This window comes from Idiotropiscis lumnitzeri, chromosome 8, assembly GCF_059441095.1.
Source record: "Idiotropiscis lumnitzeri isolate Australia: NSW breed Sydney's pygmy pipehorse chromosome 8, RoL_Ilum_1.0, whole genome shotgun sequence".
In the NCBI taxonomy this organism is placed as follows: domain Eukaryota; kingdom Metazoa; phylum Chordata; class Actinopteri; order Syngnathiformes; family Syngnathidae; genus Idiotropiscis; species Idiotropiscis lumnitzeri.
In genome coordinates this window covers 7,953,975-7,972,358 of record NC_142398.1, presented here as the reverse complement: position 1 = coordinate 7,972,358, position 18,384 = coordinate 7,953,975, and the positions used below count along the sequence as shown (strand labels likewise).

General features: G+C 42.1%; 1 protein-coding gene and 1 long non-coding RNA gene across 7 annotated transcripts in view; one reads left to right on the top strand and one right to left on the bottom strand.

Annotated features, from left to right (window-relative positions):
• The window catches only part of lrba (LPS-responsive vesicle trafficking, beach and anchor containing), a 199,502-nt gene that overhangs the window by 66,743 nt on the left and 114,375 nt on the right, over positions 1–18,384 (top strand). For all 6 annotated transcript variants that reach the window (XM_088302311.1, XM_088302310.1, XM_088302314.1 and 3 more), the window contains exons 34-35: positions 11,247–11,311; positions 13,283–13,391. In XM_088302311.1, the coding sequence (XP_088158437.1) occupies positions 11,247–11,311; positions 13,283–13,391 (174 nt within the window). The remainder of the gene's footprint in view (positions 1–11,246; positions 11,312–13,282; positions 13,392–18,384) is intronic.
• Positions 2,704–4,435, bottom strand: LOC148331921 (uncharacterized). Its single transcript, XR_015844610.1, has 3 exons — positions 4,291–4,435; positions 3,968–4,143; positions 2,704–2,846 (listed from the first exon to the last, which is right to left on the bottom strand). It is a non-coding gene; the product is annotated as an uncharacterized LOC148331921 (long non-coding RNA).

Below are 18,384 nucleotides of genomic sequence, written 5' to 3'. Positions count from 1 at the left end.
TAAACCGCAGAGGGTTAGATTTATTCATTTAAGGGAATAGCAGTGTATTTATTTTCAAGTCACGAGGATAACTGATAAGAGTTTGTTTTTCTCGATTTACTGCACAGTAATACAAAAAACACATCTGATTAATGACGCATCACTGGAAGCCAAGCTTTTGTTTTTTTTTTTTTTTTTTTTTTTTATCAGCTTTAATTTGCCAAGTAAATAGTACCTGCCATCTGGCTTTATGCGGTTTCCTGCTTTTTAACCCGTTCGTGCGACGTCGGCCTCTGCATAACGGAGAGGACGGTGAGATAGAGGCGAGAATGACAGGCTCTAATGCTGCTATTTGTCATATCTGTCAGAGTGTTGTTGAATGCTAATCTAATCAAAGGCAGAATCTCTGTGATTGTTCCAGCAAGGCCACACTGCTGCACCCCAACCAAACCCCCTCATCCCACCCCCCTACCCCAAAAAACACCACCACCCACACCCCCTTTCTCCCCCTTTTTTGTCCTCGAGTCTGGCTATGCTCCTTTTGCGCCAAGCCATTCCCACCTAATCTACACACACAAACGCACACATACACACTCACACACACGCTTTACAGGGAACCACCAGGATTGGCTAGCGCAGTGTTGATTGCTTCCATAAATCATCTGGGCCAAATTCTTTCACAGCTAATGCAAATGTAATTTTATTGTGAGCATGAAAACGGGAAACGCAGGGACAGACTTTCCTCTGGGCTAAATTACTGCATGTAATAATTTGTGTGTGTTTGTTCTCCTGTGTGTGATTGATGATGTCATTTAGCCGTCCCCTCCCTCCCACCGAGCGCAGGAAGTGCCCATTGCTTGCACAGGAAGCACACAAGCGGCCATCTTGACTAGATTGAAGCGTGATGTTTTTGATTGATTCCCAAGACTACCTCACTGTCGATACGATCTCACTCTTTCTGTGTGAAATTTTAATTAATTTCCCGTGCGTCGAGATGGAGTGGAGCTCGGGTGAAGGGTCAGGAGGCAAGGGACTCCAGAGCAGTTTTTAATCAGGGACCCCCGAGAGAGCTGCATTGGCCACCACATCATCACACTATTGAGGAGGCGATGGTAAACCACTCTTTGATGGCAGTCTCTTTTCTAAACCGCGACAACAGGCCTTCCAATTAAAGGCCCATTTTGAGAAGACATTAGCTGTTTGGGTGGCGTCTTGATATTGATTAGTACAGACTGCTACATATACAAACGGCAAATTAATGGATTCATGCTGTACTACAGTAGTTCCAAGAAGTACCATGTCTACCGCAGTAAATCCTCCATTTATTTGCTGTTTGGAATTCAAACCAAAATGGTAGACTTGCTGTTCCCTCTTGAGAGGTTCAATAAATCAAGAGTCTGTTTATCAAGTTAGGTCAGAGCACATGATACAGTAATATTCAAAGCAAAAATTCCTTTCTTTCAAAACTACAAAACTATGAAATGAAATAAAGCAATTTACATTTGGACTTGAATTAAAATAATCATTTGAATAATTTAATTACAATCCCAGTCATAAATCCGAAATAAACATCAATAGGATATCGTACTCTTCAATTCAGCCTGCTGTGGTATAGTTTGGGTTGGTAAGCTCCTGCGGGTTGGTGATCAGTAAAGTACAGGACCTCCAGAGGGTTTTAAAACATTATTAAACAGGGCACATGGAAATTACAAACATAAAAGTCAAAGTTGAATTTTACGAGGCATTATACGTGGCATTTTTGTTTTCAAACCGAGGGGAAGCAAATGTAAATGGTAAAAAGTAGCGCACAGAGTATGAAGCCTTGCTCTGACCTAAGCCATGAAACGGCTGTACTGGTGATGCCTTGGTTTTCAGATACAGTAAGCATTTTAGGACGATTGAGTGAGAAAGTGTAGCAAAAGCCACTGAGAATTCTGATGTGTATGGAGACTGCTGCGATATGGAGGTCGTTGGTGATCTTGAGGTCTCTGTGCTGTGACCTATTAAAGTTTGCATGATTTAGTTTTGACATACACTTTGGTGCAATTATTTTCATTTGTAGCCATCGTGCAGTTCTGTTCAGTTTAGGTTGCTGTGGTATGATTTGGATCAAACTTTAATGCTTACAGAGCTTCAACATGTCATATTTGGCTTTGGAAAACCATCCACCATGTAACTAATCTGTATTCTACCTATCATCCAGAACATAATCCTCCACGTACATTCGTCTTCATTTGGTTAATTTCAGTAAGTTGTGGTTTCTAATGTGAACTAACACCATTGGTCTTCAAAGTTGAGTATGATACTTATGTCAATATTTCCTCAAATGCACACAATGACCCTCCATCCTAAACTTAGTTACCTGGCCAGTTTGACTCTCTCACCATCTTTGTCATATTGACCTCCGACTCACTGTTTACTGGCTCTGTTACTTTATACCATCAAATTAATATTTTTTTCCCCCGCCAAATGGGAAGCGCTCTTCCCCCTCGGCCCAGCATTGATATGAGAAATCATCTCATTGGTTATCGGACTGGTCGAGAGCGTGCACGCAGAGGGCCGTAAATCTCCTCAGTAGCTGCATTTGTGTCCTGTAGATCAGCCATTATTGTCCGGCCCGCTGTCAGCCCATCCATCCTTCAGCCATTTATCAGAAATGCATCCTGGACATGAGTAGGAAGGAAGGAAGTAATAGGGAGGCAATGTAGCGGAGGGCCAGATTGCGCCAGGTCCCCCCCTTTGAGCACTTGTGTTGCGGGTTTTGTTCCATTCATTAAACGCTTATCACACTGGACTTGTTCCTTGTAAATCACAACACTTAAACATAATACTACAAAAGTGGCATGGATGAGGAGATAATGATTCACCTGAAAAACAAACAAACAAAAAAACAAAACAAAACAGCATTTTTCTTAGTTAATAATCAAGTGTTGGATGGGGGGCTGACATATGGAATATGAAACATGTTCATCACCGTCACTCAAAATTGTAATATTATTCACGTAATATGTTTGTTCTTGTATCTCATTCCTCAAAATACGAGACGTACTCACATTGTAGTATAAGGCAGTATAGTATAAGACCCAGTCCAAATATTATATCCTCATATAATAAACAATATAGTTGTAGAATGTAACCTAACATATAATAGTTAAAAATAAATGCAGGCATTCATACATTAATTACTCAATCAATATGACATTTTAAATAGTAATATGTAACTTAATCTTGAATATAACATTCATAATACCACTCACCAAGTACACACAAGTAAGACTCAACATACTTGCTGTGACTCCACATCCTAGAATGCTATGTTATCTTAAATCCATTTCTCATTTGGTTGTCTAAAAAAGATCTAAATAACTCTAAGAAACTAACGATTAGTAGTGACCAATGGTTCACAGAATCCTCCAATAATCCATTTAGAGCATATTATCATTTGTTCCCAGTAGCACCAGTCAAAGTTAACTTGTTTAACAGATGGGCACCTCTCTTGTCAGCCTGTGGGGAGACAGACATTGACTTCCCCAAACACTTGGCCCCTCCTGACCCTTTCACCCTTTGACCTCCAGGTTAGTGGCCAGAGTGAAGTTCGAGAACAGGACTTCACAATCTATTTGATCTTCCCAAAATCAGGGACGCTCTTGTTCTCAAGAAAACTACAGTCGGCGCCTAGCAGCCAGTGCAAGGAGCTCTAGAACAGTCCACATGTTTGCAAATGCTAAACCAGTCACTGATCATTCAATTCACTCCTCTCATCACAAAAAGCTGATCTAGCAGTCGACAAGTTTACTCGGTTCAGCTTAATAAACTTGCAATTAGTAATTTGGTGTGAATTGATTGTTGGAAAACTGACTCACGTTGCCTACCCAGGCATAGGTAAACAAAAAAAACAAAACAAACCCAGAATGGATATTGTAATTCTTTATAAAGATAAAGATTTCCTTTATTAGTCCCACAATGGGGAAATTTTATGGCTTCTTACTTGCAAGTTGAAGTTGTTTTAAGTGGAAAGCAGCCTCAGAATGACACTAACTCCAGTCCAGCGGTCATATTTGCTTGGAGTGAGGCTTTGATGGATCAGTCGCAGACTGCGTTGTTCGCCCACTGCTCGGGGAGCCCGGCACAGAGGTGAGAGAAGTGGCGAGGAATGCGGTGAATCTGGAGGACAAAAATACTTTTTTGGCAATAATTTTTCCCCTGCCTGTCAGAAGGCGCACCACGCTGCGCAGTCAAACGGCCGGGCAAAAAGTTCAAGACCGGTGCGAGTTAGTGTTATTCTTCCCTCCTTCTCCCCCCGCTCCTCACCCGGTGCCCCTTTATGGCCGTGCCACGCGGCGCTGCGTCACCCCCCGCTGTCATTCTCCACTTCACAAGGTCACGTCGTGGAAAGGCACTTCTCCTGCGAGATGCAGAGAAAACATGCTAACACCAACTGGCACTTAATTCTGCCAGCTATGCAGGCAACTGGGAGGAGGCCGGGTCAGGAGGGGGCCTTCCTGACAGGAAGGCAAGTTGAGAATCAGATGAGAGAACACTTAGAGGGGACGGACACATTATATATAAAAAAAAAGAACTTTTAAGAACAGTGGAAGAATCATGTACAATTCAAGTAGTGGTGCTTTCCAAACGTGATCGTCCAGTTGAAAAGTATGTGATTGCTGATTGATCAAAGCCTTTTCTTGCCAATCGATCAATTGCAAATTGTCCTTGAGCAATATGTACTCTAATCATTTACAATAATAGCCAACAATTTTCAATGAAGTTTTTTTCGAGCAAAATCTACACCATAACTTCGATGGGAATGTTGCCACGACCAGCTCGCGTTAGCTAGCCGAGCATTGACACCTTCAGCTTCGTTGTTCCCGCTCAACAGTTGGAAACCTTTGAAGGCCAAACAGGTTCACAAGGTCTCTGTCTGCACTTGTTGTAGACATTCAGATTTGGTTGCCGTAGTATTATCAACAATCAGTCTTCAATTTCTTTAGTTATTCACGTATTTGCAGTGTAGCAGAGCGCCACGACATGACGTTACGTCAGGTATCTTGAAATTATTTTCGTCTTTACGTAGGTGCCACGTATACAGGGCTCCACTTAAAGGGGACTAATAATTATCTTTGTGTTAAATCCATATGGAACATTCGCATCAGCTGCTTTTACTTGGGGAAAATACTGATTAACATTTTCATCTCTTTTCTGACATATGACAGACCAAAATAGTGACGATCATAATTTGTTTGCGCACCTTTGCACCATCAGTTTGAAGCCATGTCCTGTTTTTGAGTCGAAAAAGGACATCAATTTGACTAATGTTTTTTTTTAACTGATTAATCTATTGATTATAAAGAACAGATTCATTGCTTATTTAGTGTAACATTTTACACTGAATCCACATGATCAGTATCAGCATCCTGTGAAACGGTTTTGAACAGAAAGTCTTGTTCAAAGCTTTGATTTGGATTTCCTTTGTTGTTCTGATGAGCGTCATGTGAAATTGTTTCGTTTGAGCGATTTTCCTGCGGCGAGCCCCCGTTCAAGTGATGTTTTCTTTCTTTCGGGTCGTCTGCGCTGAAGACCTTGGAATCTTTTCTTATGTTCCTCCCCCGCTGCTCGGCCGGCCTCCCCGCTGATAAAAAAACGTGTTCGGGAGCCTTCAGATAAGATCGGGTGCAAAGGCTCGTTAACGTCTCGGACGTGATTGATTGTTAAAAAAGGAGAGTTCACTCTCGCCATCACCTGGTCTGGGGCCTCAAAAGTTGTCGCACCCTCGACGGCTATTACATGTTTTAGCGAGCATTGGAGCTGTTCCTTTGAGCTGGTTTTGGACCAAACACGTGGAAACAATTACACCCAAGAAAATGTTTCACCCTTGAACTTTGCCTCGCACCTTTCATCACCGCTTTATTGGGACATTTACAGTTTAGTTTTCATACGTAGCTAAAGTCAACGTTAACCACATCAAATGTCCGTGGACTTCAACCCAATGTTGTTTTATCGTCATTGAATTTTTACATTTGCCACAAGAAATCAACGCTATCAAGAATTCTTATTGCTTGTGAAGCAAAGGCTTCTTGGATTTTACAGGGAAACATTTTATTTGTGACGTTGGCTACAAATAGTCCGTTCATCATCACCTCATCTATCAATAATGTCAAAATTCAAGTTTTGATACTTAACTTGGTTTGAAGATCACCGTTTGGTTTGCGTTGGTTAGCGCACCTACAGTAAGGGAACAAAATACAATATGTAAAAAAGTAAATGGGGCAGAATGAACACATTTAAAATGAAACGCAAAAAAATTACTACATGCAACGTCTTCTACAATAAATGAAAAATTCTCAAAATAAATAAAATTCGACAAATGTGTGTACAATAAATCAATCCATCTTGCCTACCTTCCTTTGTTGCTTCCTTACTTCTTTCCCTCACGCTTTGTTCGTACCATTTATTATTTTATTCTTTTCATTTGGTCCTTTCTTGTTTTTTTCCTTACATCGTTTGTTGTTTCCTTCATTGCCTCCCTTCATACTTCATACTTTAGTCTGTCTATCCCTCTTCCTTCTTTTTACATGTCCTTGTTTCCTTCCTCCTATCCTGCTGTGCTACTTTCCTTCATGCTTTCTCCCTGGCTTCTGTCTTTCTTTGTACTTCCTTTCTATCTTCCTTTTTATCTGTCACTAAATCTTTGTCCTTCCTAATGTCCTTCGTTCATAGCTTCCTTCCTTCATACATTTGTCGTTCCACCCATCCTTTATTCTTTGTCCTTTCTCCTTTTTTCACCGTCCTTGTTTCTTCCATCGGTCCTTCCTTTCTCAGGCCAACTTCCTTCCCTACCTTACATGTTCCTTGCTTCGTCTCTCATTGTTTCCTTCCCTCTTACTTACTCTACCTCCTTTCTTTCTTCCTTCATTCCTTTGTCAATCTTGCTTCTTTCCTCCTTCCAACCTTTTCCTTCCTTACTCTTTTCTTTCCTTCAGTAATATAATTGAAAGAAGTGTATACCTTTTTTTTTTTTTTTGCCCGCCTTGTACAGTATATGCGAGATGCTAATGTAATGGACCGTGTCTTATGGACTTGTGTTCTTTGTTTTTACCATTTTAGTGTTTTATTTGTCAGGAATTGATGCAAAGGGACCGTATGTTGATTTCTGCCTTTAAAATGAACACTGCTTTCTTGTTTTATATGACATAATGACATAAATTTAATCAAAATTGGAATTCCCCCTTCGCCTTGCAAATACACAAATACTTGTGATTATGAGCGATTCCACCAAACAGCACAAGTGACTTATTTATTATTTTTGGGACAGCCGAGACATGATCTTTTTCGTTTTTATTTTATTTTTTTCTTAAGCCTGATTTTGAAAGCCACGCTCGCTCTGGAGGTCTGCTTTCTCTCACCCGTGGTAGCGGTATATTTGGATGTTGATTATGGATAATCAGTTGTAATGACGGAAGTGCATGGCATGTATGCTTAGACTCAACGTCGCGTTAGTGGAACACACAACAAGCCAAGCCCCATTCAGTTTTTAGGCGAGATTCCCCCTTGAGCTACGATGCGACTTTGGTCGAATTTCCCTCCAGCTTCCAATCAGGATCAAGAGGGCAGCCCACGCTCTCGACCCTATCATCTGTCGGCAGGTCGGGTTAAAGGTGAGAGTTCACAAAATGCTGCTTGTATCCTCTCATCAGGGGCGCTGGTGGTCATACGCCCCCCCACCCCCCAATCCCCCCCCTATTGCGGCCATAAAATCTGCGACACCACTGGATGGCCAAAAATCCAATATTCCATCAGCAAGCTCCTCCTCAGATTGGGGTCATCGCTTTTTTTTTTTTTTTTTTTTTAATTCTAGAAGAGTAGCCACTTCATAGCCAGTAATGACACCATTAGTCTTGTGTCCGCCAAATGCCGATGGCGTTTGTCAAAGCTCATTTCCACCCGCAATGGACAGGCTAGCAAGTGGACGCTTGGTTGGGCTTTATTGTGCTTGCTTACTTTCAGGTATTGGACGGTTCGTACAGTTGGATACACAAAATGCTCAATTCTGCCTCCAATTAAGGTGACTTTTGCTTGAAAATTCCTCAATCTTGTTCAAAAGGGCACAATGGTAAAATTCCTTGCAATCGAAATAATCTACGTTAAAGCACTTCATGATGTTTGGTGGTCACTGTTGTGTTTTTATTAATCTAATACGTTTTTGTACACTGTATATCCCATATCACTGTTTGTTTGGCGCTGAATAGATTAGTCGACTTGTCAACTTTACTACTCTGCATCATTTAAAGCTTGTCAATCAAGAGTTAATCATGTTTTTGTCATCTCGCCTTCCATTCTGCCATTTTACTGATGACTTTCACCAAACTTTATGTGGAAGCACTAAATGTCTGGCCAATAACTTGCTAGCTTTGGCAATTCTGATCATTGCTAGCTTTATAATTTCAGACCATGAGTCAAGTTTCAAAGAATGAGGCTAGCCGCACAAACTGTAGCTCCATTTTTGTCGTCAAAATGTGATCTCCAATAATGCACCAACAGCGGCCTGCTGCACAGACTTCGACTCGACTTTCATCACAGTCGACTTCAAACTTCTTAAGTCCGTTAAGCCCTCCTGTTTAAGTTGATGCAACATTTATAATTTTGTGGTCACGGAATATTTCAGAGGTTTTCTGAATGAATGGGTAAAAACAAAATTGAGACGAATCGCAGCACACAAAGTCCAATTTCAACCCTCAAAATTGCAGAGAAGTAAAATTCACGAAAGCATACTATAGATTTTCTATTAAATAGATAGCAGATCTATACAACAATGCTTTACATTTGCTGATTATTTAGGCCTGATCTCCACACAAGTATAGTATGCAAATATGTTATTTTAAATGTGTGTTCTCCAAGCTCCAGGGGGAAAAAATGGTATCTCACAACACACAGCATGACATCACATTTGTCAGCGCTCAGTGCATTTTGGCCAATCAGCAGCTTTCATTTTGCACATTATGATAGACTTGAATGTATTTTCTTGAACTCAACCCTTTAACTTTTAATTGAGAACCCCTGCTCTTTTTTGGCAGTGGTTTTGATTGACCGCGGGTGTTTTTTATTAGAGTGGGCGTGTTGTTTAGGGCAGACGTGCATGTGTGTACATCATCCGTCTGCGTATTTCGTTGATGGAATTACATCACTTGGCGTGGTGTAGAGCCAGCCTCAGTTTTTTACCAAAACGCCTGGCGAGCATTTACAAGAAATCGCGTAAGGAAATGTAACGTTTGCTCCTCCCGAGACTCTATTTATGGCCTGACTTCCTGTGGTGTTTATTTGAAATCCGGCTTGCGGAGGGAGAGCACGAAAGAGAGAGGGAACCGGCCCAGTCTGGTGTGGAATATCCCCACGGCCACAGGCACACTAACACTCATGTTTAATGTCCTTCAACTTCTACTTCTACCTTCGACGCTCTCAAGGCTTCTTTTCTTGCTGGGCTGCAGAAAAGGGCCAAGAGCCAGCCTCCCAAGTGTGGGCTCCTATTCCCTCTTGCGCCCTCTTTGTTTGGAACGTGTGGTAAACACGGTCAATGCCAATAGGATCCGTCAAGACAAAAAGCAGTTATGAGTTTGAGGTTAAGTGCGGTGTTGTTGCGTGCACGAGTGACGGCGCGCAGAACGTTTTTGCCGGATTGATTGGCTCTGATGGCTTTGGCTCGTATAATTACTTCGAAAATCATCACGTGTATGAAAAGGGCGTCGGAGTTTACATGAGGAATTCTTGTAAATTGATCCTTCCTTCCGCCCCCATCGCGCTGATATCTTCGTCCTGGCGGGCTTCCTAAGTTTACCGAAGGGTCGCTCAGTCCGCATAAACACACAGTTTCCTCTATCAGCTCGCGGATTGATGCTAGAAAACATTTTTTCACTGTCAATCTTTCATGGGCTAGTTGCATTCTTAAGCTAGATTTCCCCATGCGGCAAAATATTCTTGATAGAATTTAATGTTCAAGTAATTGTCAGACTATTTTTTTAATCTGCCTTTGTAGGGTCATTTTGGCCATGTTCAGGGGTCATTCAAAGATTAACTGTCCCGAGAGATTTTGTCTCTGGTCACGTTCTCTTTGCAATGTGAAATTTGGCAGACATGTCAGTTATGAGTAGACTCACCAAAAGGTCTCAACAACCCAAAATATATTCATGAATTCTGCCATTTTGGGTTGAACAAACCATTTTGGCAATTCCCAGGTGTCTTGCAAAGACAAACTTGTCTTTGAGAGTTAGTTTGACTCATATTTGTGTCGTAGCATAAAGCAAAACGTCATGGCTTGCCAAATATTAAACATGGATTCATCCAGAGGAAAATTTGTATTTGGTTGTCTGTTTTTTTTTTTAAGCCTTGTGGCCAGTTTCACGTAGTACTTTGCATGTCTATCTTGCGTATCTCCACAAAATAAGAAAAAGGATATAATATATGAACAAATTCTTTTTGGCAGAGGTCCTCCAAAGGCCCACTTGTTATATAAATTGTCTGATCACTACCAAATCTGAAGAAAGATGAAAAAATGTCTTCGTGTCTTGTTTTAATTGAGCGGAACTTGAAAAGCTGAGCTGAACTTTAGAAACAAGTATATAAGTTAACAGAATGACCTTGAGAGTCCAATAAAATGTCCTGTCAAAACACGGCTCATTTGTATTAAGTGATGTGGAGTATGTACTGTAGCTGCTTCGAGGGGCATGTTGTGTTTTTCTTAAAGAGTAGTTTAGTCGTTAACTCTTTCACATGAGGTTTGTCATGCATACTTCTCCAACTCCCTGGAGAGGAAGTGAGGGAAAAGGGGAGGTAAAAAAACGCCAGGCGAGGTTCAGACAGCTCCCCGCAACCTTGTTGCTTTATTATTCTTTTGACGCTCGCGTCAAGAGGTGTTGAAACGTTGGAACAGAACATGAGTCGCGCCGACCGCCGCGTTCCCCGCCCTCCCTCGCTTCGATGGCGGGTCTCTGTGGTCCGGTTGTTTGGACTGACACCTCCAAAGCAAAACGCCGGTCAAAGAGAGGAGGAAATTTGTATATTTATGAATGATAAATGCACTTTGAGTCTGGCTCTTTCAGTCCTGCCCGTTAATTCTCATGCCTGTGCTGACCAAAGCAGTCCCCTACTTCCACAACGTTTCTTCCATGTCTGTTGAAATGTTTCAATTTCTAATGAGTCGATGATTTCAACATTCCCCGTTTTTTCCATGTATTGGGCTTATACCATCGTTTGGCTTCTTTTTTTTCTGTTTGCAGGAATGGCAGAACTCCATCCAGAAGAACGCTGGTCTGGCCTTTATTGAGCTGGTCAACGAAGGCAGGTCAGCAACCAAGTAGAAATGGACAGAAATGTCTTTAAGGGTCAAAATGTTATATTCCTGTTATTAATTACATATATATTACAGGCTATTTCTTAAAGAAAATGTTAACAATTTTAAGAGTCATTCAAGTTGCGTATGGAATTACATGGAAGTACATGCCACTATGTGGAGGTGGTTTATATTGGGGCTGCCAAGATTAGTCAACTAATCACGACAATGTTTACGATCAAAATTGCTGCTAATTAAATTAAATAGCAGACAAATCGTTTATTTAAATATTTCTTTATTTGGCGCCAGAGCTGCGCACTTAACCCTTTTGTGACGGTCAATGCCCCGCCCTCGGTCCACGATCGTGGTACTGATCTGGTCTTATTCATAAAAATTGTCAGTACCCGTCCCAGCCCTCAGCCTTCCCCTCCCTGAAAAAAAAAACGTCTGTGCATGATGCCGCTGCTTATTCGTCTCATTCTTCATCTTTCTACTCATCATGAACGTACCCAATGTAAGTCAGCACGCACTGTTGGTGTTATAGGGATTGTTGGGCATCCGGCCGGGCTGGAAGACTCAGAAAAATTAAATAATTTTTAAACAAATGGAACTACAGCGCAAGTTCTACAAGTGATGTTGATTATGATGAGAGATCTTAAATAATTCAAGCTGTAAAATAATTATGGTTTTGTAAGAGCAGCTGATTGCTGATGGGCGGCACGGTGGCCGACTGGTTAGCACGATGGCCTCACAGTGAGGGACAGCATTGGTCGTGGGTTCGATTTCTGCTCCGGCCATCCTGTGTGGAGTTTGCATGTTCTTCCCGTGCCTGCATGGGTTTTCTCCGGGTACTCCAGTTTCCTCCCACATTCCAAAAACATGCATGGCAGGCCGTTTGAACACTCTAAATTGCCCCTAGGTTTGAGTGTGAGCACGGATGGTTGTTCGTCTCTGTGTGCCCTGCAATTGGCTGGCAACCAGTTCAGGGTGTCCCCCGCCTACTGCCCGAAGATAGCTGGGATAGGCTCCAGCACCCCCCGCGACCCTCGTGAGGAGAAGTGGTATGGGGGAAAATGGATGGATGGATGATTGCTGGTGCGGCATGCCACAATTTACCTATGATCTCATTAGTTGACTCATCGTGACTACTGTTGGTGATTAGTCGACGAGCAACATGATCGTTTGTGGCAGCCATAGTTTATACTCATGGATACAGGGATATATATGGTTTATACATAGAAATAAATAAAAATAAAGATCTCTGCATGGAAATGCATAGAGATGCATTATTTATGCCCAGAAATACACAGAGGCACACACAAGTTCATGGTTTCCTTTCTTGGCTCTACAAATCACAGCATTATAGTGTTGATAGTATCGTAAACACTGTTAAAAAGTTGATTTCTTCACCGAGCGTACGATCTAGGTCAAATTTGTGAGTAAAAATGTTTTGTGCGTGGATGCGTGTCCACGCATCACAGTGGTTATTGATAGCACGGTCAGGCTCAGAGAAGCTGCCGAGGCCCCTGCGCCTCCGCTCCCCTGCTGCCCTGCGCTGAAACAGCAGGCTTGGGTTACAGTCAGACCCCCGCCCGCCCCCCTTAAATCCCCATGCAGTCCCTTCTCGCTGGCCCTTCGTCTGTTATTGTTCCACTTTGCACACCGCTGACCTTTCGAGGGCATGCAGCGTTTTTTTTCTTCCCATCGCCCACAACATGCGTGTTTGATTATATCGATAAGCGCAGGTAGGGCCAGACTCTCGCCCTCAGATGCATATCATTAACAAATCAATTAGCACCTGCACCCCAGGATGCCGGTGTGTCACTCTCTCGTGCAAATTCGATTTTCTGCCCATTTTGTACGCTTATTTTACCCAGCGTTTTATGGCTGTTACTCGGCTGTGTTCAGTTCTATACTTCTAAGAAGTGTACAGGATAACAAAGCGATGATGTTGTAAATATGGAAATGTTCCTCTTGGTCCAGGCTGCTGAGTCACACCATGAAGGACCACCTGGTCCGCGTGGCAAATGAAGCCGAGTTCATCCTCAGCCGTCAGAGGGCCGAAGACATCCACAAACATGCAGATTTCGAGGTAAGATGCTAAGCTGGTGATTCACAAACACCTGGAAATGGATGGAGACACATGATTTATGAATGGAAATACATGGTAGATGCATTGGAGACATTATTTATACATGGTGATTCATTTTATTTATTTTACCATCTAAATGGTTGGTACATGAGCCATGACTTATACACATTTAAATGCTTGGTTGTTATCCTAAATCTATTATTGGGTAGCTGTGAATATTGAGCAGATTGTGTTACTTTCAAGATTGGGGTAATTATTTTGAGCCCACAGATTGTGTTGAAGGTTGGATTTGGGCAGGCGGAAGTTCAGAAGCTGGTCACCATTTTGGACAGTTTTGTGTACTGAAGTTCAAGTAAATTTAATTGCAACTTTCCAAGAAAATGTTGGTGGCGGCAAGATTGGCTCCGTGGGCAACCCCGCTGACTTGTGGGTTGTCAGACATCGGACATCCGGTTTAAAAACGAAAAACGCCAACATTTTTTGGTGTAGTTTTTTTCTTGGAAAATGCTGGTAATAAAATGCATTATTTTTAACCACAGCTAAGATGATAACCTGGTAACCTATTTTCTAGTAAGGTTAACTCCTCGGGGTGGCTAATTCTTACCCCTTATTGATCAAATTCTTCACCCAACATGCTGGGTCAACTCCTCAACCCAACGTGCTGGGCAGGGCATAAATAACCCAGAAATCAACATTTGTTTTCTGGACATGTTTCGACATTAATCAAGATAATAGCATATTTATTCAGGCCGTAATAAAATGAGTAAATGAGTTATAGTTGATATTTTAAACATTTTTATTAATGATGACTGAGCAAATCTTTTTTTCTTGGCACGGAATGAAATGTAGTATTTAATCATCGTTCACAAGAGGGGGCGCATGACTCCAATGTCCAGTGGCGGAGTCATGCCTGTCACGTTGAAAGAACCACTTAATATCTTTCGGCTCTGCGCGAAAACACAAGCCGTGAAAAACAAGAATAACTCGACCTCTCTGAGGAGCTGACTCGGCGACTTCAGAAGTTGCCCGTCAAATCAGGTCTGCCCCAAAAAGGCTGGCGGTTAACGGGACACCATGCTCGGCAAATGTTGCTAAGCAAACATTGTGCGAATGTGGCGTAACTGCCACACCCCCTCTGCTAAGCACAAACGGCGCCATTCACTGGGAGCTCTTTCCCGAACTGTGGGCATCGTCGTTTGCGCCCTCCACCCTTCTTCGATCCCCACCCTCTGCTCTCTAGCTCTCCTCGCAATTACGTCCTGTCCAGCAGAGATCCTGTCCATTATACCCCCACTGGGGGTGTATTTTGCCCTATGACAGGAATATGGCTTATTCCCCTTCTTTGGGATCTGGCCCGGCATTAAAAGCTGCAGACAGACCTGAGAGGCTTGCCTGTGTATCTGCACCTCCACTGCTTAGCTGCAGACCTTAGCACCATTCTCTATTTCACTTAATACTTTTTATGCTGTAACTGACACTTTTTTTAATTGCACCTAATGACTTGGAGGCCAGTTTTAGTCCATGTGTCTCAATATTATATTATCTGTATAAAACTAAACAAAAAAAAAACACTTAGTAAGAGGTTTCCAAAGTTGTTTATTTTAAGTTCCCTATAAAACATAGTTTGAACGAAAGGGCAAGTGCTTAGACAAATGTTTTTACCTCAAATAGGCACACTAATAAGTCAATGGGTGCACTGACGGCTGATAAACACCTCTCTTAAACAGACACCTCCCTTTTCCCATCTATCAATTTTTTTATTTTATTTTTTTAAGAGCGCTTGCCCTCATTAGGTTTGCAGGTGAGTTCTTGCCTACAGTATCCCAGCCCACTTGCAGTAAACCAAGCAGAATTTACCCTGGACTCGTCGCCAGCCATGTGCATGGCACATGTAGGCAAACATTAAATCACTCTCACATTCACACCTGTGGACAGTTTAGTGTTCATTTGCATGCTTGCATGGTGGTGCACACCAATGCATGAAGTTATTAAGATTTATACATGGAAATAGGGCGATACATGGTATAAGATGGCGATACATGGAAACACTTTTATATGCGGTTGATACCTGGAAATACATGGAGATGCATAGTTTATAGTAGGGGGTTAACAAAAGCCGATTTGGAGAATCATTTTTTTTTATTTAAAAGTATATCAAATTGAACTGAATTGAATCGTTCCACTTTGAAAATTATCGAGCTGCATATCAAATTGTCTTTCAGTGGGGATGTATGTCTTTAAAGGAAATGGTACATTTACGGTACTGACAAGTTCATACAACTGTACCTAAAATGACAACAAAAAAAGTTATTGTAGAGCTCAGATGTCTAACTCCGGTCCTTGAGGGCCAAACATCCTGCGTCTTTTAGATGTTTCCCTCCTCTAACACATCGGATTGAAATAATAAGCTAGCTCTGCAGGAGCCTGATAATGATCCTGATCCTTTGAATCCGGTGTGTTGGAGGAGGAAAACATCGAAAGCTGCAGTTTGACATCTGTGCTTGATGCATGCGTCGTTGCAGAAAATGCGTATTTTGTACATTGAGATGCATGGTTTGAAAGTAGTTGAAAAGTTACGGCTTTTTAAGCTTAGACAGCAGGCATTAATATTATAATACATTTTTATTCTGCTAGCATGACATAAAAAGACTTTATACCAATTGTTCCATGCAACCATCCATTATCTGCCACTTATCGGGTTGCGGAGGCAGCGGTTTCGGCAGGGAGGCCCAGACTTCCCTCTCCCCAGCCACGTCTTCCAGCTCTGCCGGAGGGATCCCCAGCCGTTCCCAGGGCCAGGGCATAGTCTCTCCAGCATGTCGTCCTCGCGGCCTCCTGCCGGCGGGACATGCCCGGAACACCTCACCAGGGAGGCGTCCAGGATACCAAATTTGCTTGTACAACTGCTGGTTGTCCAGTGTCCACAGCGGTTCTTTATGTTTTGCAATGAAGCATCACTATCAGCCGCATGCACTGCTCGGATAAAAAATGACAAGTAATAGAAGGCTGTTACTTCTCTTTAATTGACAGCGTCTGTTGTTCATCCCCCAAAACTCTCTTTTCACAATTGAATCACACTCCCCCGCCCTCCTAAAGGTGGTTTGCTCCTCAGTGACCCCGAGAAGAAGTGAGAGCCCCTGATAAGTCCCTCTCTGATATTGCTCTATTGATTTTTGCCTCGGTGCAAGCTCTGTTTAGGTCTGATGGAGCCCACACTTTCATTTTGCGGCGCCGCAATAAAAATAACAGGGCAATGAAACATGCCCTCACACACCTCCCTGCCTTCTTGCACCAGCGGAGGTATTTGGAATTTTATTTTCATCTTCCGACTCACTTTTATAGCAACGTTGTGTTTTTCTACATTTGTTATTGTTTAGCCACACAAGAACAAAGTTGATAACTTCTCTGCCATTTTTGTATAAATCATACTCAACTTAAGAAAAGATTTTTCCATAACCGCTCTAAGAGGGTTACAGGGTTTGAATAGTCTTGTTTTTTTTTGTTGTTTTTTTACTTTATACTTTAGAGACTCAGGATGTCTCATTTTGCGGTAGAGTGGTGCCTTGAATATAATTTGTCCCGAGTGTGCTCTGTCGACAGCATGAATCAAGAACACAGAATTGTTTTCCAAAAGGCTTCGGAATCCTCTGGATGTTTTAGGATAAATGTAAGCCTTTGTGTTTGTTCTTGGCAGCATTTGTTTTTGCCTGAGAACTGTCCCATGGGTGCCATTTTTGACCCGTGTCTTTCATAAGGTGGAATCAGGAACACTGACTTAACTGAGGCCGGCGGAGCCTGCAGTTCTTTGGATGTCGTCCTGCGTTCTTTTGTGACCTCCTGAACTAATTTTGATTGGCCGACCACTCCTGAGATGGTTCAACACAGTGCCCAGTTGTCTCTGTTTGTGGATAATGCCTCTGATCGTGCTTTGCTGGAGTCCCACTGCCTGAGGAACAGGCTGCATGACCTTTTCCAGACTCATATCAATTTCAATCACTTTCTGTCTCGTTTGGTCTTGACTTTCTTTGGAATTTGGCATTTTGTGATTCTTTTTGTGATCTTACAGGTACTATAGAATTTTAGAAGTGTTTCTTTTTTTTGTTGTTTTTTTAATTCAACACATCTGGCGATAATCAGGCCTGGGTATGACAAATATAATTGAACTCCGCTATCTAAAAACTGTTAATCACTGTTAACTCATGATATGACATAGGGGAAGTTACTTTTTCATATTGGACCTGATAGGTTTAGACACTGTCCTACCGGAAACGAGTTTAAATGTGTCTGTCAAAGTTGTTTTTTTTTTTTTTTTTAAATCACTTTTATATTTCGCCTATATGGAAGCCGCATTTTTGGTAGTGATTGTCCGTAGTGCGTGAGACTCGAGGTGAAAAAGCAAACAGGCAGCTTACTGCTGATTGGCTGCACAAAAATCTGAATCAATATGCCCTTTATTGTCATTATACTCAGTGTACAACGAGATCAGATGGTGCTGTGGGCGGCCAATCTTCCTGTGCAGGCAGGGGCCACAAGCATAGCAGAAAGAGAGAGCGCCGAGCCAAAATAAACCAGCTTTTTTACAAGCCTTTAATCAGTAGGCCACTGCTTCGTGAAAAAGGGGAACAAACTATTGATGATCTTGAAATTTTCTGAAATTGCAATTTTGGTCGCAAAACGATCAATCGTTCAGCCCTAATCACCACCACTAACAACAATGGTGTATCACTATGTTGGATGTTCTTTACCTTGGCGGTGATCTGGGCTTTTACTCCAAAGCAGAATTTGGAGCTCGTTTTTGCATTCTCTCTGCCTCGTCTTCTTTCTCTTAATTACACTGTACGCCATCCAGTATTGCTCAATGGTGCTCGGCATGTTGCAGCACAATGTCGGTACTACACTGAATGCGGGAAACTCTAGATTCTGTTAGTCTCATAGCGTGGTTCGAGACCTTCTCAATATGTAAAGTGCCTCGAGACAACTTATGTTGTGATTG